We start from the raw sequence: 23803 nt of genomic DNA, 5'->3' as shown, positions 1-23803 counted from the left end.
AATTTTCTTATAAAATCGTTTATAAAACTACGTATAAATACGTGTCAATCTTAAATCAATTTTCATATTATTATGAAAATCATTTACGTTAATGATTTTGAAAATATACAGTAGTTGTCCATTATTTTGGCTTATGTTTATGAATTGATCTAAAACGGGGTCATTAGATTTATATATTATTTTAATTCATTGATTTTACATTATGTAAGTTAATATTATTTTAACGTTCATTACATATGGTACGGGCATGTAATGCGAATGAATGAGGAACGATGGCCAAAACAGGCCTTAAACTATGTTCCTTGGAACAGAAGAAGGGGGGGGGGTAAAGACGAACACTGGAATGGAAAGAAAGAAAGAATCAGAGGAATAATGAGAGGGCCGTAAATGAGGAAGAATGGACCAACCGAAAAAGGTGGAGATCGAAATGCGGGATGTGGCAGAGGCTGTAGGGACCCCGTAGATTATATGTGTACCAGTAAGGATAAAAGTAGTTTTCAAACACATGCTCTTTCTTATAGTGCTCTTGAAATACATATTTGTGGATTTCCTACATTTATATACATATGCTACAGTACACTCAACGAAAAAGGTACGTAATATCAATAAAAATGTTAATTCAGACAACAAACGCAATACAAAATTTGTCTAATTCTTGGTTTTATTGGAACAACAAAGCGATGTTCATCAATTCATTATTTTCGTTAGTTGAGCTAATGTATTACGTTTATTGAATGGATGAACATTTATTATGTATACCATAATATCACTTTATTGATATTACGAATTCTGTTCATTGAGTCAACGAACAGTATTCATTGAAACAACAACGTCGTTAATTGACCGACGAAGATTATTCGTTGTGTCAATAACAGTGTTATTTCTCCTAACGTATTTCGTTTATTTCTACAATTATTTCCGTTTATTCTTACAATTAATTCCGTTCGTTCCTACTATTAACGTATTTTATATTAATAATTACTGAATGCATTAGCCCAATGTATAATATTGATTATTAATAATTTTTTAAATCCCCTTTTTTTGTCCTAAACCTAATGGACTTTACACTGTGTGATTTCTCATAATATGAGAAATCATGTTATGATTTCACTTATACAGTGCGCTGGAATAAATGTTACACTCCCCCCCCCTTATTAACTTATTTATTTTTAGCACATAAGCAAAACGCTCGGACAGGTCAATTTTTAAAATAATCAGAGTATATTATAACATCAATGTTTCGAACTTTACGCGATCCCTCTTCAGGTGACAGGCATAACGTTGATTTTTTTAAATGGTAAATTTGGCATTTGACAGCTCATTTCAAAACGTTTGAAATAGTGATTCCAAAAATGTATATCACTTTAATCCTTTTTGAGAGCGCGGGTGCAAAATTTCGATCGAATTCTTTTTAAACGCATTCATTTTTTTTAATCCTGAGAAAACCAATAAGTATTTTTGAAAAAATTTAACGCAGAATAAAAGATTACATTATTACCGAGGGCTGAAAGTCCCTTAGAATAAACAAAAAGTTTCTTTGGATGGTATATTTGAAATTAAAAATCATACTTCTCTTTTTCACCCCTGTGACTTATTAAAATAATCATTATAGAAGTTCTCAGGTACTTCAGACCCTCGATAGTACTGTAATATTTTATTCTCCGTTTAAATTTTCAAAAGTACTAATTAGCTTTCTCAGGATTCGAAAAAAATTTAAAAGAATTCGGCCGGAATTTCACGATAATAGACACAGGAAAACTTCCTTCTACTACGGACTACACTTGGAAATGAAATGAAATTATTATTCTGCACTTCGGCAGAGGTAAGAGCATTGTTTAACAAAGAATTATTTTTTAAACAATGGTAACACAGAGAAGCTGGGGGTATCACGATAAGGAAAAGCCGTTACATTTCAAGTGGTCAAGCAAAACATTTATTGTCTCAACAACTACGTTTATTGTCACCATGAACGCATTGATTGTGGTTATTAAACGCAGTAGTAGATTCATTAATGCATTCGTTGTCACAACAATCAGTTTACTTCTATACAATACTCATATATTACTCTATATTAACAATATTTGTACATTGTTTTAATTAAATCTGTACGTTGTCACGATAAACCAAGGTAATTGCTTGTCATCTACGAAATCAAGAAAGTGCGTTGCAACAGAATTAACAAAATTTATTAAATATACGAAACTAAGTTATTGGCTGAATAAATTGAGTGTTATTGATTAATGTACTCTAGTTATTTTCACAATTATTATTCATTCATTGTGACAATAACCAAATACATTCGTCAATGTCTAAAAGCTCTTTGAAACAAAAGATTAAATTGTTGTTACAACGAAATACTATTCAATAATCACTGTTAATCAATATTACGAACTAAATTTTTTTTAGTGTAGTACATTAACACTAATAACAATATACCAAATGAGACCAAAAAGTATTTATTTATTCTAAAAGCACGTATCCGCTATGTTCGCGCTCCTCCAACTGCTCCACATAGTCGATACGTTCACGCTCCCGGACCGTGCAACAGTGAGCGCTCCGCGTTAGCGCTCCAATCGGTGGCGGTTTGTATGTAGAGTAGCGCATGCCGTATCCATTGGAGCAGTTGCAGGGAACGCGAAGTGCAAGAGGTTGGTGAATATAGTGGATACGTACCTTAATATTGTTGAATCAGGTAACAGCAAAACTGTAGAGTAACAGTCTCTGATGCTTAATATAAGCTGATGATATGATGTTATTAAGAAATCATGAAATCGATTTAGAACTTGAACAATGGAGAAAAGCGTTTCAGAAAAAAGGTTTAAAACTTAGTAGGAAAAAACAGAATATTTGCAATGTTCATTTGATGAAGTCACTACAAACGCGATATTATTAGACGCTACCTAGAAATTGCAACAGTAAAAAGAAATTACTAACCTCGCATAGAAATACGAAGACAGACTGAGACAATATCCAAATGTACTAGCCAGAGACCTGATGAGGCAACCAGTCAGACGAATACTTAGACGAAATACACAGAATAAGGGCAAAGAGAATAATGATTATAAAAGAAAAAAAACAATGATTTAAACAATATAGGCAACTAGTATGATATAATTGATCCAAATAATGGCATAACACAGACATCCAAAGTGAAAGTTATCCTCCAACACCAAATTGTTCTGTATGGTCCACATAATGTTCAGAAAAAAGTCACACCATTTTGAGCGTCGGGTTTGTGGGGGAGAGGGGGGAGAAATCGGTAAATTCGTAGTTTTTTAGGTTTCTCGTCAATATTTCTAAAAGTATGCGGTTTAGCATGAAAAACCTTCTATACAAAAATGTTCTACATTAAATTTGCAATAAAAAAGGACCTATGCGTAATCCTTCTAAAATAAACGGTTCCAAAGTTACGGAGGTAGTATAGTATAATTGGTCCAAAAAAGGCCTAACCCAGACATCTAAAGTAAAAGTCTTCCTCCAACACCAAATTGTTCTATATGGTCCACATATTGTTCAGTAAAAAGTTACACCATTTTGAGCGTCCGGTTTGGGGGGGGGGAGATGGGGGAGAAGTCGGTAAATTAGTATTTTTTTTTTTAAGTTTTTCGTCAATATTTCTAAAACTATGCTTTAGCTTAAAGAATTTTCTATAGAAAAATGTTCTACATAAAATTTAAAACAAAAATGGTTGTATACATAATTGTTATAAAATCAACGGTTCCAGAGTTACAGAGGGTGAAAGTGGAGGTTTTCGATACTTTTTATATTATCTGGGCATTTGATGATGATTTTGGGTGGTGAGGTTGACGTTTCTTCAAGGGCTTATCACTAACATATCATCGACCACTGAAATAGCTAATTTTATTTACAAAACACAATCCTGTTAAAGAAAATTTCTATAAATTACCCAAAGAATATAAAAAGTATCGAAAACCTCCACTTTTTACCCTCCGTAACTCTGGAACCGTTGATTTTATAACAACGATATATAGGACCTTTTTTGTTTTAAATTTCACGTAGAACATTTTTGTATAAAACATTGTTTTTGCTAAAGCATATTTTTAGAAATATTGACGAAAAACTTACAAAAACTACTAATTTTTCGACTTTTCCCCCATCTCCCCCCAAACCGGACGCTCAAAATGGTGTAACTTTTTACTGAACAATATGTGGACCATATAGAACAATTTGGTGTTGAAGGAAAACTTTTACTTTTGATGTCTGGGTTAGGCCTTTTTTGGACCAATTATATTATACTACCTCGGTAACTTTTGAACCGTTCATTTTAGAAGGATTATGCATAGGACTTTTTTTATTCCAAATTTAATGTAGAACATTTTTGTATAGACGGTTATTCATGCTAAACCGCATAGTTCTAGAAATATTGACGAAAAACGTAAAAAACTACGAATGTACCGATTTCTCCCCCCTCTCCCCCCCCCCCAAACCCGACGCTCAAAATGGTGTGACTTTTTTGTGAACATTAGGTGGACCATATAGAACAATTTGGTGTTGGAGGATAACTTTCACTTTGCATGTCTGGGTTTGGGTCTAGTTATACCATACTAAACCTGCTGAATAGTAAAAGTGAAAACGTCGTTTTTCGAGTCTTAAAAATGTAGTATTGAAAATATTCATGTGATTATGGAGGTACTACTACAAATAAGATGATCATTTTAGATAGTGAAATATTTGTAAAAAGGAATAAGTAAATCTATAATCGTTATTAGAGATCAATGCAGAAATGTCTACAGTAGAGTCAGAGCGAGATGAAAGAGATGAAGAAGGCAATAAATGTACTAGTTAAAAAAATTCTACAAAAGGCCTACCATAATTTGCAGCAATTATTTAATAAAATTGATATTGTAACATTCTATTATAACAAGAATTTGTCTTAAAAAAAAAGGAAAAAAATTATTATACCAATGCGCCAATAACTGCGCAATCCACGGCGATCCGAATATGGATACGCTTAGAAGCGATATATTATATTATAATTAAGCAAGAGGAATCAAGAAGAGATTGAAATAGGACATCTAATAATAACTTGAGACGCTAACGATTTCTTTTTCGCAGAAAATTTTTCTAAGTCTACCGAATGATGCGATCGAATGTTTGTAATGGTAGGGGAGCCCAAGCGGGGATTTTTGCAGTTACTCGAGCGCGTCAGATTAGCATATGGGAGAAACCTGGTACCCTGCAGATGAACCTCTACCATATATTGGCTCTTAACACAGGGGAGTTCGTTAAGGGGGGCCCGAAAAAAAAATCTATCCTTAAAAATACTCGAAATTGTCAGATTAAGATAAGGTAAGTTAAGTACATGCAAAAGATTGTATATTTCAAAACTCTGACGATTTGAGCAGGGGGTAAGGAAATGGATGAGTCCCAAAGTTTCACAAGAAATAAGCGAATATGTCGCGAAATAAATGACAGATCGAAAAACTAAAAAATATGTGCTCAATATATTTTAAAAATCTATCGAATGATAGCAAACACGACTTCCCATGGAGAGGGGTGGGGGGTAAATTTAATATTTTAAATACGAATCCCGCGATATTTCGCGAAATGAACATCAGATCGAAAAACTGTAAAACACACTTATTCGATACTTTTAAAAAATCTATCGAGTGGCACCAAACACGACTCCCCAAGGAGGTGGGGTGGGGGGTTACTTTAAAATCTTAAATAGAAGCCCCATTTTTTATTGCAGATTTGGATTCCTTACGTAAAAATAAGTAACTTTTATTCGAAACATTTTTTCGAATTATGGATAGATGGCGTTATAATCGGAAAAAACCATTATTGGAAATGGAAAATTAAATTAAAAAATGACAAGCGCCCACTAAAATGGAAAATTTTACTTAACTTTTTTTGGTTTTAGGACCTACTCTTCACAACCCAATAGGTCCCCATAACGCTCGAGTGACTGCACATTTAGCATACTTTGCTCCTCTACCATAATGAAAAACGCAATATTAATTTTATGAACGATGTTTTCTGAAAACAGTTTCTTTAAGCATAATTTTAGATAAATATTCTATTCTTGCCAAATTGTTTTTCATATTTCTCTATTTCCTGTATATATTTGTTTGTCCTTCAGATATTATACAGGGTGTAACAAAAATACAGGTAATAAATTAAAGTACATATTCTGGGACCAAAAATATTTCGAATGAACCTAACTTACCTTGGTACAAATATGCACATAAAAAAAGTTACAGCCCTTTGAATTTACAAAATGAAAATCGATTTTTTCGAATATATCGAAAACTATTAGAGATTTTTTATTGAAAATAGGCATGTGGATTTCTTATGGCAGGATCATCTTAAAGGAAAATTATAGTGAAATTTGTGCACCCCCCAAAAGTTTTATGGGGTTTTGTTCCCTTAAACCCCCCTTACTTTTGTGTACGTGCCAATTAATTTATTATTGTGGTACCATTAGTTAAATTCAATATTTTAAAAACTTTTTTGCCTCTTAATATTTTTTCGATAATGCAGTTTTTATCGAGATGCGGCTTCTTTTTCAATACGTTTACATACAAAATTTATGGGGGTTTTGTGCCTTTAAACCCCCCAAATATTTGTGTACGTTCCAATTAAACTATTACTGCGGTACCATTAGTTAAACACAGTCTTTTTAAAACTTTTTTCCTCTTTGTATTTTTTCGATAAGGCACCTTTTATCGAGATGTGGCTTCTTTTTTAATATGGTTTAAAATATACCTAAAAATGTAAATCATAAATAAATTTTCATATTATTAGTCCAGAGAAATAAGGATTTTCTCGTGACACATCCCCCTCCAGGCCGAAACCAAATTTTTTGAGTAGTATGGACATCTATATTATTAACCTATATGTTTCCTGCAGCCGATTTTGATGATATACATAGTTATAAACAAATGAAGATCGAAAAACGGTAAATTATCGCTTTTTTCGTCTATTACCAAAAAGTTAAGCACTTTAAACAAATTTGAGAGTAAGAAACTCATAAATCGTATAAAAAACTTCAATATGGCATTCGCTGAATACGTCCAACCTTATTGGTTGCTTAGAAAATGGCAAAATAAATCATAAATATTGAGTTTTTATAAATATTCGTAACTTAGGTAAAAATTAACTTAGAATCTTCTTATTACACGGAATGCCGAGACTTCTTGTACTTAAATTATATTTTAAATTTCAAAGCAATTGGTCAAATAGTTTAAAAGTTATTTAATTTATTTTTCCCAAATTCATTTTTTTTGCAACACTATAAGTCAGAAAATTATGAGGTTACAATAATACTTCGGACAGTTTATGAAAGAAGAACATTTATACTATTACCTTAATTAAAAATAAATGACAAAAAATAATTTTAAACAGTGTAAAATTATTTTGCAAAAACATGTCCATTTTTTGCTTACTTATAAACAATTAGAATAACTTTTTAACCGTTACCCGTAGAAAAATTATTTTTTCATATTTAGAAAGACTGAATTTTTATACACATTTAAAAAGAAAAACAACTGTTCTAGGACATTTAGGGACAAAGTTAGCCCCCCCATTTTTTTAATTCATATGTTTTTGCAAAATTATTTTGCAATATCTATAATTATTTTTTGTCATTTTTTTTAAATTAAATTAATACTGTAAATTTTCTTCTTTCATAAACTATCCAAAATATTACTGTAACTTCATCATTTTCTGACTTACAGTTTTGCAAAAAAAATTAATTTCGGATAAACAAATTAAATAACTTTTAAACTATTTGACCAATTGCTTCGGAATTTAGGGTGTAGTTTAAGCACCATAAGTATCAGCATTCCATGTAATAAGAAGGTTCTAAGTTAATTTTTACATAAGTTATGAATATTTATATAAACTCAAAATTTATGATTTATTTGGCAATTTTCTAAGTAACCAATAAGGATAGACATATTCAGCGAACGCCATATTGAAGTTTTTTATACGGTTTATGAGTTTATTACTCTCAAATTTGTTTAAAATGCCCAATTTTTTAGTAAGAGACGAAAAAAGCGACAATTTACCGTTTTTTGATCTTCATTTGTTTATAACTATGTATATCATCAAAATCGGCTGCAGGAAACATATAGGTTATTATTATAGATGACCATATTACTCGAAAAATTTGGTTTCAGCCTGGAGGGGGATGTGTCACCAACACGATATTTTTTTTCCTTATTTCTCTGGTCTATATTAGCAAGTGTCCATAATCGTACTTAACCATATAGAAATATGTGGTGGATTTGACAAATATTCCAAATATCTCGATAAAAACTGATTTTTCGAAAAAGTACGAAGAGGCAAAAAAGTTTTTAAAACATTGTTTTTATCTAATGGTACTATAATAATAATTAAATTGGAACGTATACAAAAGTTTGGGGGGGTTTAAAGGAACAAAACCCCCACAAAATTTTTGAGGAGTTTCCAAATTCCACTATAATTTTTTTTAAGTTACTACTGCCATAATAATGCTACATGTCCATTTTCAATAAAAAAGCTCTAATAGTTTTCGATATATTGGGAAAAATCGATTTTCATTTTGTAACTTCAAAGGGCTGTAACTTTTTTTTTGTGTGCACATTTGTACCAAGGTAAGTTAGGTTCATTCGAAATATTTTTGGTCCCAGAATATGTGAATAAATTTATGACCTGCATTTTTGTTACACCCTGTATAATATGTTATACGGGGTGTCCATAAAGAAGGAAGAGACCATAAAAAAATGCCAAAGAGTTTCTAAATATTTTATTGAATACAATATACAGTGTGGAAAGCACTTAAGGAATAAAATTATTTCTGTTCTTGTTTCAAAAAATTGTAAAAAACGCTAAGACCCGTCGATTTTTAAATAAAAATGTGCACTTTTTAAACAAAAATTTAAGTGTACAGGGTAATTCATGCAAGTCTAGCAGAGTTCATAAGCTTTAGTATAAATGCAGCACCCTGCATATTTTTATATTTTTAAAAGCTGCTTAATAATCTGATTTCAACGAAGTAGAGTAGAGTGTATTATAAATATTACAGGGTGAAATTTTGAAATTATAAAGTATAGAAACCACTTATGGAATAAAATTGTTTGTGTCCTTATTTTAGAAAATTTTAAAAAATAGTGGGACGCGTCAATTTTCAAATTCAAATGGGCGCTTTACAAACAAAAATTTAAATATACAGGGTGATTCACGCAAGTACAGCATAGTCAATGATCTCTAGTTTTAATGGATCACCCTGTATATTTTTATGTTCTTAGAAGCTACTTCACAACCTCATCTAAAACAAATGTATTGTGTAGGGTCCATTATGAATAATACAAGGTGAAATTTTGAAATTATTTTTAAATTTCGCCAAGACAATAAATATAAAATCCAATAGATTTACACTTAGTTTAGAATATGAATGTCTTTATTTAGCTAATTTTAAGAATAGTACTATTATTTAAAATATGATAAATTATTAATTTTAAAATTTTATGTAGGTATTTAATATTTAGACGAAAACTATACATAATTTCAAATTTGGCCTTGTATTATTCATATTAAGCCCTAAACAATATACTTTTTTGATATGAGGTTGTTTAACAGTTTCTAAAAACATAAAAATATACACGGTGTTTCATTAAAATTTAAATAAAATTGACATGAAGTAAAACTCCCTAGTGTAGTTGGTATATTTAATAAAAATTCTAAAAAATTTTTTTAAAATCCAAACGGATTACGTTCAAAACGTTTTCGGACTTATCAGTCCATCATCAGTGAACCTAAAAGTAAGTAATCTCACTTAGTAAAATTGAAAAAGGGTGAAATTTTTAAAAAAATTGAAAAGTGTGGTTACGATTACTTACTCTCTGTCCTTGCTAAAGGAGTAAGTAATCGTAACCACAGATGGTAGACAGCCAACCTTCGGGTATTATCCCGTTTTATTTTTTTATTAAAATTTAAGATCGTGGACTATGCTAGACTGGAGTGCATCACCCTGTATATTTAAGTTTCTGATTAGAGAGTGCCTATTTGAATTTAAAAGTTGACATATCCTAGCGTTTTTTATAATTTGCTAAAATAAGGACACTAAAAATTTTATTCTATACGTGTTTTCCACACACTATAATTTCAAAATGTCATCCTGTATTATTTATAAAACACCATATATGATATGGTAGATTGAAATCAGGTTGTTAAGCAGCTTTTAAAAATATAAAAATATATCGGGTGTTCCATTAAAAATAAAGCTTATGCATTATGATAGGCTTGCGTGAACCACCCTTAGATTCAAATTTGGGTTTAAAAGCGTATATTTATATTTAAAAATGAACGGGTCTCAGCGTTTTTTAAAAGTTTTTTAAAAACGGGTCTCAGAGAGAAATAATTTTATTCCGTAAGTGCCTTTCACCCTATATAGCGGGGGTGGGCAAAAGCCGGCCCGCGGGCCGGATCCGGCCATTTTGCTTACTTTATCCGGCCCATTGAGAAATCCCGCAAGCAATTTTTTTAATAGAGCGTAATGCATTAATTTTTTTCGAATCCTGAGAAAACTAACAAGTATTTTTGAAAAATGTAAAAGCAGAATGAAATATTATATTACCGAGGGCCCAAAGTCCCTAAAAACTTCTATAATGTTTATCACAGAGGTGAAAAAAAAAATAGAAAATTTGGTGTGACTTTTAATTTTAAATTATGTCTTTCTTCTTTTAATGATGGTCAAAAGGTCTATGTTCCTTTTCCATTCTGCGCAACACCATTTCGTTCGTAATATGATCGGTCCATGGTATTTTCATAATTCCCCTAAAAAGCCACATATCAAAAGCTTTCAGCTTTTTCATTAAGTCAGCATTAACAATCCAATAAAGAAGAAGAGAGTGGACATAACATTTTTATTATTATCACAGTTTTTTATAGTGTTATCCGTCTTCCGGTTGCCAGTTTCCAGCTTCGTCCTTCGTTGCATTTGTCAGGGTGAAGGTTCCTTTCCGACATTGCCTTCTGAATGCCGCCTAGCCAGGATTGTTTTGACGTTCCTCTCTTCCTTCTTTCCCTTGGCGTCCATTTTAAAATTTGTTTTCGCAGCCTGTCGTCGTCCCTTGACGTCGTAGATGACCATACCAGATCAGTCATCTCCTTTGAATTTCGTCTATGATGGTTGACTTGACATAACATTTTACCATCCGATATTAGATTTGCAGATTGAATCTTTGGTTACTCAGAAATTTCCTCATCTTCAAAAAGGCTAGTCTTAGATCAGACCATATTAAAAATTTCGTAATTTTACTGGGAACAAATTGTTCGCATGTACACTCCAGAAAGACAATTTATTATTATTAACAGTCAAATGTCTTTCTCCAAATGCTTTAAAATTATACTTATAGTATTTTTGCCAAAAAAATTTCTTGGTCAGAGAAAAACCTTTACCAAAAACGTTAGCGTACATACTGGGTATAGGTATAGTCCTCCGGCCCGGGAGACATTTTGAAAATTTCATTTGGGCCCGCGTTTAAAAGTATTTGCTCACCCCTGCTATATAGTATGTTACCTTGACTCGTAGAAGAAATACCAATAATCTTGAAATCTAGAGAAGAGACAAAAAGGTTAAGAAGACACGTAACATTTTAGAAATACTTATTATTTTAAACACATTTCCTGAAGGAAATTTTTTATTGTCATTGTCGTGGTTGTCTTCGGATCAAAGATTATGCTTTATCATACTATCCTATTCTGAAACGTATAAGTGTCGCTGTCTGATTGCATATTCTGATTGACCTTGTCTTAATTCTTTCCGATTTCGGCATTTCTTCTTTCAATGTTGTATTTTTATGATTTTTATGTCGTATATTGTGTCACATGATCATCTTGTTCTCTAGTAACTTTTTGATATTTTTTTTCTGCTTTTGCTTGTCATTTGCGGTCCAAACATTGTGAGGGTGACTTGAGGAACCCTTCTCCCCCTTCTCTCTCATTTTAGGCCTAATTCTCGTATTTGTATAGGGGGAGCTGTAGGTATGGATATATTACTTCTCCCATACTCGTAGGGTTAACATAAAACCATGTACAGATAAAAAAAAGATTATCTGGCGAGAGGACCCCACAAAATATAATAATTCCACTTAGGCTATTCGATAGGCACTGGAAGAGAAGGAACCTACCACATCGGCTAAAAAGAGTAGGTACTAAGGATTTCATGCGAACTCCTTTTAAAGATACCGAGGGTTTTGAGTTTTCTAGATAAGAAAATTACTGGAGCACATAAGAGGATGATTCTGACAAGGAGGAAACGGGGAATTGGCACTTCTAAGGTCAAATTGTCTCAAAGATCTTAAAATAAGGATTTTGGAAATGCTGAAACCACACATGCTGTTAATCGGGATGTGTCTGATAGACGTACAGTGCGTCCATAAAGTAACGCATAAATTCGTTATTTCGTAAACCGACGACTTTAAGGAAAAATCCCGAAATAGGTCGATTTTTATTTTTAAATTACGATTTTTTGGAATATATATCATACTAGTGACGTAATCCGTCTGGCCGTGATGACGTAATCGATGATTTTTTTAAATGAGAATAGGGGTCATGTGATAGCTCATCTGAAAGGGCATTCAATTCTCTATTCAGTAATGTAAACATTAGTATAATTATTTCTACAGGGTGTTCAAAAAACATTTTTTTAATTAAAATAATTGAGACAAAAAGAAGAATGTATGTAATTTATTTAATTCTAAATACGTTTGACTACTGGCAGAAAACAGGAAAAAAATTTATTTGACAAATAAACATTGATTTTCGCTTAAACGAAATGTACAAACTGGCAAGAGGCAGGTGAGTGGCAGCTTTAACATTGAATTTAAGCGAAAAGCAATATTTATTTGTCAAATCAACATTCTTTTCCCGTTTTCTGACAACGTTAAAACGTATTTTGAATTAGATAAATTACATACATTCTTCTTTTTTTCTCAATTATTTTAATTAAAAAAATGTTTTTTTAAACACCTTGTATAAATAATTATGTTAATGTTTATATTAGGGAATAGAGAATTGAATACCCTTTCAAATGAGCTAGCACATAACCCCTATTCTCATTTAAAAAAAATCATCGATTACGTCATCACGCCCAGATGGATGACGTCAGTAGTATGATATATATGCCAAAAAATCGGAAATTAAAAATAAAAACCAAACTGTTGCGGGAGTTTTGCTTAAAGTCGTCGGTTTACGAAATAATGAATTTATGCGTTACTTTATGGACGCACTGTATATAAAATATGACCAACACATGTTCATATTAACAATATAACCAACAAGGCTACGCGACTCTGGAACTGCAGACGATTTATATGTAAAAGATGGTGGTTGAAACTGAAAGTGATATGTTGGTCAGTGATAGGTGATACGACCGACAGTTACTTAGGTTCAGTACTTTGGTGGAAAAAGATGGCGTTGCAATCTTGTGAGACCTCTCTTAGCACCCGATAAAGATCTTCCTCTTGATGTGCCTATCCGTGACGAATTTTAGCGATCCAGCGAACCAGGTTCTGAGGCTCTTTAACCAGGATGGTCTTTTCCTTACAAAAGCAAACAATTTTCTAAACCAGATATATTTCATTGCAAATGACTTGTAAGATGGCTTGTGTTCATTTTGCATATTGTTTCCTATTGTAACTTTCGGGATTTAATAGCAGTCAGTAAATCTCGGTTGTCGGTACCTACGATCAGCGATTCATAATATAACAGGAGCCTTATATGGTGCAGATATGGGATCACTGAAGGCTAAGTATTACAAGTCTCCCTCTGCTGGAATTATATATTTCCGAGGTAAACTTTACGACCATACCTACTAAGATTTAAAGTAAACAATACTTAAAGGTCGCCTTAATACTAATGGGACTATACTTAAGGAATCCATCTTTAGGATAAACTCAGATATTATAATGACACCAGAACTAACCTTCACTTAGAAAATTAATATAATTATACGATCAAAAGAACAAGAAGCATCAAATATAAATGGGGACAAACATTAATTTCATCTCAAATTGCTGATGGTATTGTATCAAAAGTATTTGGCAGATATGTTACAAGAAATCTTACAGCCTAGGTCAACATACAACTGTGTTCCAAGCTGAAGTCTTTGCGTTGGTAGCCTGAACATGCAATCTTGAATGTTGAAATCTTACAACCTATGTCAATATACAACTGTCTTCCCAGCTGAAGTTTTTGTTTTGATAGCCTGCATTGATGAAATCACCGATGAAAGACCCAAAGTATGTAGAATAAACATTTCTACAGATAGCAAAGCGGTTATTCTGGCTTTAAAGAACCCACTCACCAAATCAAAACTTGTGAAGAACTACATAGAGTAGCCTACCAGCACCCTCTATATTGAATAAGTGTACTTTCTTTTCAACGTCTTTTCTCTACGGATAAAGTACAAAAGATGGTGTTTTTCAAGGGTAAACTTTAGGTATATTGTCGGAATTAAAGGTTATTTCTAACAAAGTCTAGTAGCTTCCAGTCTGGTTAGATTTTTTGCAGTTCACCTAAATTTTTAGTTGTAGGTCTGTAGGTGTCACTCTTGAGTTTTTTGTTTTTTTTTTGTTACTATCATATATTTTGTCTTATTTTCGTTCTGCTGCCTACCTTCTTTATTCTAACTTCTGTTATCTGCTATTTCCCCTTGAAATTTCACGTGGGTACTGTTGTTGCTTGTTCAATAAATAGTGTCTCAAATTATTTTTTTAATTATTTATTATATACTTAGGTAATCGCAATATTCAGAGAAAATTATATTGAACTGAATTACCGTTATGATTGCACTATGATTATATTGCAATTATGCCAGTTCGTTCTTTTCTAACGTTGATTCGGTGCAGAGGCGTGTAGTCCATGGAAGCGGGGGAAGCGCCGCTTCCCTATTTATTCGTCGATATAAGAAAATATATTATTAATTAATATTTAATAATAAATTTTTTTTCCCTAATCCAAATAATCTACATATTATCTAGCCAATAGGCATTGAAAAATATTAAAAATTAATCGCGTACGAACGAACTCAATATGCACACAATTCAACTATTTGGTCCATTCCTGGCAGAAGCGCATCTCAAAATCGCCGCTTGTCATGCAGTTGTCGTATCGCCTTCCCGAAAGTGAGATGCTCCGACTGTTACTGCTGCTAAGGGGTGCTTAGGTATTACATACATTCGCTTAAGAATATTTCGATTTAAATTTTTTGCAGAGATATTTCCTTTTACTGATCTTTTATTTGACATCTTACAGAAATCAAATGGTATTGCATTTTGTATAAGACAAATTGATGACTTTATTAATACGATAATTAAAAAAACGAGAGCAGTTTAAAAATATTTGGGATAAAACTGAACATATGGGGTTTGAACATGAAAGAAAATTAATGAAGATTGATAATTTCGGAGACAGAAAGACAGAGAAAACAGAGGAAACAAAGAGACCTTTTGATAATATTCTACAACAAATGAATTCTAGCTTTCAAAATTTTAACGATTTAAAATTTGTAGAATTATATATAATCTTAATAATTCTAATTATAATTCATCAAAATTTCCCACAGAGGAATTTATGTCATTACGATTAAATAATGAAAATTTTTTGATATCCCAGCTTTGCATTCTCAGTTAAGTATCATTTATGAAACAACTGACATGAATGATAAAGAAATACCCAGAAATCTGGGATTTCTTTATAATTACTGGTTTAAACAAGTCGCTGTGTGAAGTGGTCAAGTTGTGTGAATTAGTACTACTAACTATCCCAGCCACAAGTGCATCAGTTGAACGAAGTTTTGCAGTATTAAGATGCATTAAAAGTTTCAAATTAAGAGTTTAAAAGAAATTCAACAAGCGAAGACAGACTTTGAAAGTTAGCCCTATTATCCATTAAAAAAGACTGCATTCAACAATTATCAGAAGTTGATAGGAGAATAGACCTCGAGTATAAATAAGTGTCATTTTAGTGAAAGTTTTGTGTTGTGGAAAATGCCTCGGAGTATATTTTTTTTTAAATAGGATTCTTCTTTAGAAAACCAAGCCCGGCGCGAGGACTCAAGGCCCGAGCTAGCAATACACATCAATGATAGGTCACTAGTCACTAGAAACAGCGGGAATGGAGTGCGTCACGCATTCACGCGTCACGGATTTAGTCCTTGTACGCAGGACGTCTCACATAATTAAGTACTTTGTTGATAGAGAGCCCCTGCGCATCAGAGTGTTATCAGGTGGAAAGTTGCTCGACCCTCGACCCTTAAGAAAATATTTTTATATCCTTATTGAATCGCTTCCCCTTTCGAAAAAGTCACCGCACACCACTGATTCGGTGTCTTGTTTGAAACAGGGCTGTAAAATAATTGCAAGTTTAAAATAAAATTTAAAATATTTTTTTAATATTGATTTTAACACTTTTATGCTATTTTCGCTCTAATAATGATAACTAGCTATTTAATAGCACTCTGTTGATAATAAGTAATCATGTGTAACCCAAGGATACGTAATATCTGTCTATTTCTAGGAGCGATTTTTTATCACTAACCCCGGACCAGTGGGCATGACTACAGCGAAAATCAAAATGACTTTTAACCCAACCACAGATCAAAAGCTAGCTGAAGCTTTTGGACCATATCACGATAATGGCAATGACATACTAATTGCAGATATGCAATATGATGGACCTTACAAAGTTTTTCTTCATGCTGACTGTTGGAGTAATAATATTATGTTTAAATATAACGTAAGTAATATATAACATTAAGAACATAACAAAATTCTTTGAGTACCATTTTATTATTATCGTTGAATAAAAGTTTTTATTTCCATAATATTTCAGCTGATTCGAAGTTATATTTTTCTGTTGGTGCCTATCACCTGTGGATCTAGACAATCTTCAACCATGATGTTCTTCGACGTACCTGAGTTCTTTTGCCTTATATCCTGTCGTCCAAAGTTAACTTTACTGAGTTGGTACCTCTCATCAAAGCACATCATATCTCTTGAGAATGACATTCCAACACATTTATGGTTTCCACAATATACTTACTTACTTAAGCTGTCCTCTTGTACCTTACGGTGTCGAGTCCACAATATATTGGAACAAAATATTGTTATTAACTGACATGATGTATTTGTGAAATTCTGCAGTGTGGGAACAACACCACCTTTGGAAAGTTTCTAGTTGTTAATATGCTGCCTATATTAAGATCCAGGTTTCCACACCACATCTGAATATTTATACTTTTATATAAGTATTAAGGTGCATACTACATTAGATCTTACTGAGGTGGTTAAATCCAGCTCTTTTCTTATCTATTCTTCTGAAATAGCTAACCGAAGATTGATGATTTCATACGATACACTACTCTGTCATATACTGCATGAATTATGTTGGCAGATTCAGGTATCCTTTTATCGTATCTGGAAACTTCCTGATTCTTTTGAATGTTGATCTTGCTATTCAATATGTTCTTTTTCAATATGTAAATCGATCTTTTGGATGTTCTGCTTAATATTCATCATACTTTTTTTTATATCTATTGATCTTAATTCTAAATTAGTTACCTGCAATATTTACTCTATTAAGTATCATCTGAAAATATTTTGTATGGACTGCTACTATGATATAGAAGTGGCATTATAAAATATTACTTTACATAAACAACTTTTTGGTAAGAAAAATTATCTGTGAATGACGGCTCATCTAAGAATGAAAATCAAATTGTAGTTAAAGCAGAATCACAGAATTAAGGAGATCTCGCAAAAATGGTAAAAATACTGAACAAATAAAAGAACCTATAACAAGCCACATAAGAATATACTCGAATTAATTGTATATAATATATATTATACACGATTAAAAACCAAAATAAAAATCATATCTGGAAATTCTAACACCTACTGAAGCAACAGAATATTCTCTCTTACGTGAAAGACGAAAAATCAAGCACCAGATAAAACAGATATTATTATCATCTACACCAGGGGTTCCCAACCTTCTAGCAATTGCGTACCACCGGAAATATTTTAAGGTTTTTGGCGTACCAGCAAATTTTGCGTGGGGGGGGAGCATGGAATGGATGCCCCCGCCACCGATCCTTGGTTTTTTTTAGAAACTGTCTTATTTTAATTGTGAAGTTTGTTGCAGTTTGCCTGGGAATAACTTGTTAATTGCAGGAGTAATTGACTTAATTTTATTCTTAAGTCCTCTTCAGCATTTGCTATCCTGTTTCTATATTTATTGTTTTCACCCAATTTTGAAAAAATGTGAAAACTTTGTATTATCCACGTCCGTCTGTCCGTCCGTCTGTCTGTAATCACAACTCCTCCGTCAATATACCAGCTAGAATGACAAATGAGGTGTCAAATGAAAGCTGATTATCCAAGGATGGTACTAAAGGTGAGATATTTGACCTTGGCGGTCTGTCCGTCGGTCTGTCCGACCGCGAATATAACTCCTCCATCATTATACCAGGTAGAATGACAAATGAGGTGTCAAATGAAAGCTTATAATCCAAGGATGGTACTAAAGGTGAGATATTTGACAAAGGCTGTCTTTCCGTCGGTCCGTACGACCGCGAATATAACTCTTCCGTCATTATACCAGGTAGAATGACAAATGAGGTGTCAAATGAAAGCTTATAATCCAAGGATGGTACTAAAGGTGAGATATTTGACTTAGGCGGTCTGTGCATCGGTCCCTCCGACCGCGAATATAACTCCTCCATCATTATACCAGCTTGAATGAATGATAAATGAGGTGTCAAATAAAAGCTTATAATCCAAGAATGGTACTAAAAGTGAGATACTTCACCTAGGCTGTCTTTCCGTCGGTCCGTACGACCGCGAATATAACTTCTCCGTCATTATACCAGGTAGAATGACAAATGAGGTGCCAAATCAAAGCTGATAATCCAAGGATGGTAGTAAAGGTGAGATATTTGACCCAGGCTGTCTTTCCGTCGGTCCGTACGACCGGGAATATAACTCCTCCGTCATTATACTAGGTAGAATGACAAATGAGGTGTCAAATGAAAGCTGATAATCCAAAGGATGGTACTAAAGGTGAGATATTTGACCTAGGCTGTCTTTCCGACTGTCCGTACGACCGCGAATATAACTTCTCCGTCATTATACTAGGTAGAATGACAAATGAGGTGTCAAATCAAAGCTGATAATCCAAGGATGGTACTAAAGGTGAGATATTTGACCCAGGCTGTCTTTCCGTCGGTCCGTACGACCGGGAATATAACTCCTCCGTCATTATACTAGGTATAATGACAAATGAGGTGTCAAATGAAAGCTGATAATACAAGGATGGTACTAAAGGTGAGATATTTGACCTTGGCGGTCTGTCCGTCGGTCTGCCCGACCGCGAATTTAACTCCTCCATCATTACACCAGGTAGAATGCCAAATGAGGTGTCAAATGAAAGCTTATAATCCAAGAATGGTACTACAGGTGAGATATTTGACCTAGGATGTCTTTCCGTCGGTCCGTACTACCGCGAATATGACTTCTCCGTCATTATACCAGGTAGAATGACAAATGAGGTGTCAAAAATAAAAGCTTATAATCCAAGGATGGTACTAAAGGTGAGATATTTGACCCAGGCTGTCTTTCCGTCGGTCCGTACGACCGGGAATATAACTCCTCCGTCATTATACCAGGTAGAATGACAAATGAGGTGTCAAATGAAAGCTGATAATCCAAGCATGGTACTAAAGGTGAGATATTTGACCCAGGCTGTCTTTCCGTCGGTCCGTACGACCGGGAATATAACTCCTCCGTCATTATACCAGGTAGAATGACAAATGAGGTGTCAAATGAAAGCTGATAATACATGGATGGTACTAAAGGTGAGATATTTGACCTTGGCGGTCTGTCCGTCGGTCTGCCCGACCGCGAATTTAACTCCTCCATCATTATACCAGGTAGAATGACAAATGAGGTGTCAAATGAAAGCTTATAATCCAAGAATGGTACTACAGGTGAGATATTTGACCTTGGCGGTCTGTCCGTCGGTCTGTCCGACCGCGATATAACTCCTCCGCCATTATACCGGGTAGAATGACAAACGAGGTGACAAATGTCAAAGTTTTATAAAAATGACTCAAAATTAGTAAATTCGTATATCAATCCACGCAAAGTTACACGTAAAATTAAAATATCGTCTTCCAGTTCTACTTTCGATTACTTTGGGTGAAACCCTAGGACTTACGAAGTCCAATTATTTGTTTTTTATATACAATAGCTCAGAAAAACTAGTCTCAAACAAGTAGAGTGACAAATGGCATCAAAAACAGCATAGCTTGCCGAAACAGCATTGGATACTCGAATTTACACCGGATCCAGAAGTCAATTAAGCATTTCTCTTTAAAACTGTCATTCATAGAACTGTCTTCTGTTAGATCGATGAAGATTCCTTGTAATTCCAACTCATTTGGTGAGATTCCTGCAAAAGGATTTCTGATTAAGTCAAGTTTAGAATAATCTTCAGGAAAATATTTATTAAAACTTTCTTGAAAAAATTCCCAGTGAAGAATTATTTCAGCAACCACATCTGATATTGGAGATATTTCGTTTTCTTCGAAAAATGATGCCAGCGGAGGAAATGCAGACATTCTTCCCCTGTATTTGAGAACATAAAGGACCACCGTGTTTACTCCCTGAAAATTCACGTTCAGTGTGTTGAGTCTGTCAAAAATTTCATCTACATACGCCAATCTTGACAACCATTCTTCATCAGAGGACAAGCTTTTCATGTCATTTTTTTTTCAGTTAAAAGCATTAAAACTTCAATTCTGACCTCAGTTCGAAAAGACGGGTGAAAATTTTCCCTCAAGATAAGCATCTCACTTCTAATGCAACAGAAGAGTTTTGAACTCGCCACCTATATCTTCACACGTCAAGGAGCATAATCTTAAAATAAGAGCCCTTTATAAAGTATGTAATAAAACCGATGTCATATTTTCTGGCATATTTTTGCAACTTATTCTTCTCGATGTAGACCCAATGTATACTTCGGCATTCAGGAGCAACTTTCTTTATTTTTGCTGCTTGTCCTGTCAATTTATCTGACATGGCTTTTGCTCCATCGGCACATAAATCAATACACTTTGACCAAGGAACGTCTATTTTGAGCACTCATTTATTGTATTAAAAATGAGTTCCGCTGTAGTGTTTGAAGTGGTGCCGAGCAAAAACTCTTAAACTTTTTCATCAAATCAAATCGTACAAATACGAGTAGCGCACTGGTACTTCCGCAGACAGAAGCGCAGTGTAATCGCTTGTTTCACCCACGCGACGCGTACCACCTGAAATCTTCCTGCGTACCACCAGTGGTACTCGTACCACCGGTTGGGAACCCCTGATCTACACTATAAGGAACCTCGAGAGTCTGCTACAAGTTAGCAGCTTACGAGACAAATCAAGATTGAGCAGAAAGAAATTACCTTGTATTCTATTAGCCGATATAGGTACGTTTTTTATATAAAATAAATTGTGTGTATGCTCTTTACCCTCTTTTGGATAAATTTTAGGTCAGATATATATTACAGTATCCTGATGAACAATATTACAAGGTTCTTCATTTTCATGGGTCATTCTTTCTTTCGCTTAGGTAATGTATATAGTGGATATCTGACGATTAATCTCAAGTTATATTTTGTTTTGATAATGTGTCAATATCTACCTCCTGCATCACTTATATGGTTTAGGTGAGTTTAAGTGTACCCATCTCTAGTAGGCAAAGAAAATAGGTAGGCTGCCATTAAATAGTTTCCTCCAAGATGTTTAACTTAAATTAAGGATATCTCAATATCGATAAAAATGTCTAGAATAAATTTTTTGTTCTTTAGATTTTGTTTTAAAATTTTAGTCTTAGTAGTCCTGGTGGAGTGATTCATTGAAAAGGTTGGAAGTTGGAGATGGTATTGTTTTTCGTGAAAAAATTTTGACAGAAAAATATTAGCCAGAACGTTAAAAAAGATATTGGTCTGTATGAGTCGAGTTTTGAACTCTGTTGGGAGCATTAGATACCTTGAGAAAGGCAAAGCTCTAATTGAGAGCTACAGCACGAATAATTAGATCAGAGATGTGTAAATGTTTGATTTTTGCTTTATGTTTGTACGTGCGTAAATAAAATACCGTTTAATCTGCTCACTATTCTGCTGCCTAATTATTTTCTCTCCTTGATAAATACATATAAGTCTGGATCCCGCGTATGAAAAAAAAAATGATTAAAAGCAAGCTGAAAATTTGTTATTAGCTTAAGGGTGTCTAGTCGGACAAACATTAATATATTCGAACACTGGAACAGGGAAAGTTTTAACTGTGGAACAGGTTAAACATTTGGAACGGTCAGACCACGAAAACGGCACATGTATTTTGTCCGACAGAACAGACTTATACTCTCCGAACAGAGATTAAACTCTCATGCAAAAAATCAGACTGCTATTTATCACCAAATTGGCGTTGTAATGAGTGGAACATGTAGAATATGTCAAATGACAGGAATTGTGACAGGTGATAAATAGCAGTCTGATTTTTGCATGAGAGATTAATTAGTCCTGTCGCCAGGGGGGGTACAACGGCCTCGTTAATTCAGATGGACTTACTCAAGTTTTTTTTATGTATTTTGACCCGAAGAACACGAATTTTTTGGGTAACAGTTGATCCGGATGTCGATAAGATTGTTATAGACCAAGAACTTGAGGAATCAAATAACAGCGATTTTTGGCAAAACAAAACAATTTTTTATATTTTTTGGGCCATTTTAAGTAAAAAATATTTCTACAAGTTTTTTCGTAGGATGCACAGTTTTCGAGATAAACGCGGTTGAACTTTAAAAAAATCGAAAAATTGCAATTTTTGAACCCGAATAACTTTTGATTAAAAAATAAAATAGCAAGTCTGCTTACCGCATTTGAAAGTTTAAGTCAAATTATATCGGTTTTGATTATTTGCATTGGTAAAAATTTATTTTTTTATTGTTTAACAAAGCTATAAACACGTAGGGTTTCCCGTGCTTTTACATGCGTTTTAACGCATGTAACATAGAAATAGTCTTGATTGCACTAGTACCTATTCTACCTACTCGTTCGATTTTAAATGAGAAATCATAGAAACATCACTCACGCACTAGTTGTTTGTAGCTTTGTTTAACAATAACACAATAAATTTTTAGCAATGCAAATAATCAAAACCGACATAATTTGACTTGAACTTTCAAAGGCGCTAAGCAGAATTGCTATTTTATTTTTTAATCAAAAGTTATTCGGGTTTAAAAATTGCAGTTTTTCGATTTTTTGAAAGTTCAACCGCGTTTATCTCGAAAACTGTGCATCCTACTAAAAAACTTGTAGAAATATTTTTTGCTTAAAATGACCCAAAAAATACAAAATATTGTTTTGTTTTGCCAAAAATCGCTGTTATTTGATTCCTCAAGTTCTTGGTCTATAACAATCTTATCGACATCCGGATCAACTGTTACCCAAAAAATTCGTGTTCTACGGGTCAAAATACATAAAAAAACTTGGGTAAGTCCATCTGAATTAACGAGGCCGTTGTACCCCCCCTGGCGACAGGACTAAATCTCTGTTCGGAGAGTTTATGTCTGTTCTGTCGGACAAAATAAATGTACCATTTTCGTGTTCTGACCGTTCCAAATTTTTAACCTGTTCCACAATTAAAACTGCCCCTGTTACAGTGTTCCCATATATCAAAGTTTATCCGACTAGACACCCTTAAGCTATTAACAAATTTTCAGCTTGCTATTGATCAACTTTTTTTTCATA

At 33.5% G+C, this 23803-nt stretch overlaps 1 protein-coding gene across 1 annotated transcript in view; it reads left to right on the top strand.

Moving 5' to 3' along the window:
* LOC114331579 (uncharacterized) overlaps window positions 1-23803 on the top strand; it is a 57835-nt gene that overhangs the window by 22891 nt on the left and 11141 nt on the right. The window contains exon 3 of the mRNA XM_028281184.2: window positions 16528-16746. Coding sequence (XP_028136985.1) covers window positions 16528-16746 — 219 coding nt within the window. The remainder of the gene's footprint in view (window positions 1-16527; window positions 16747-23803) is intronic.

The sequence above is a fragment of the Diabrotica virgifera genome, chromosome 5 (assembly GCF_917563875.1).
Source record: "Diabrotica virgifera virgifera chromosome 5, PGI_DIABVI_V3a".
Taxonomy (NCBI): domain Eukaryota; kingdom Metazoa; phylum Arthropoda; class Insecta; order Coleoptera; family Chrysomelidae; genus Diabrotica; species Diabrotica virgifera.
This window is presented reverse-complemented; position numbering and strand designations above follow the sequence as displayed.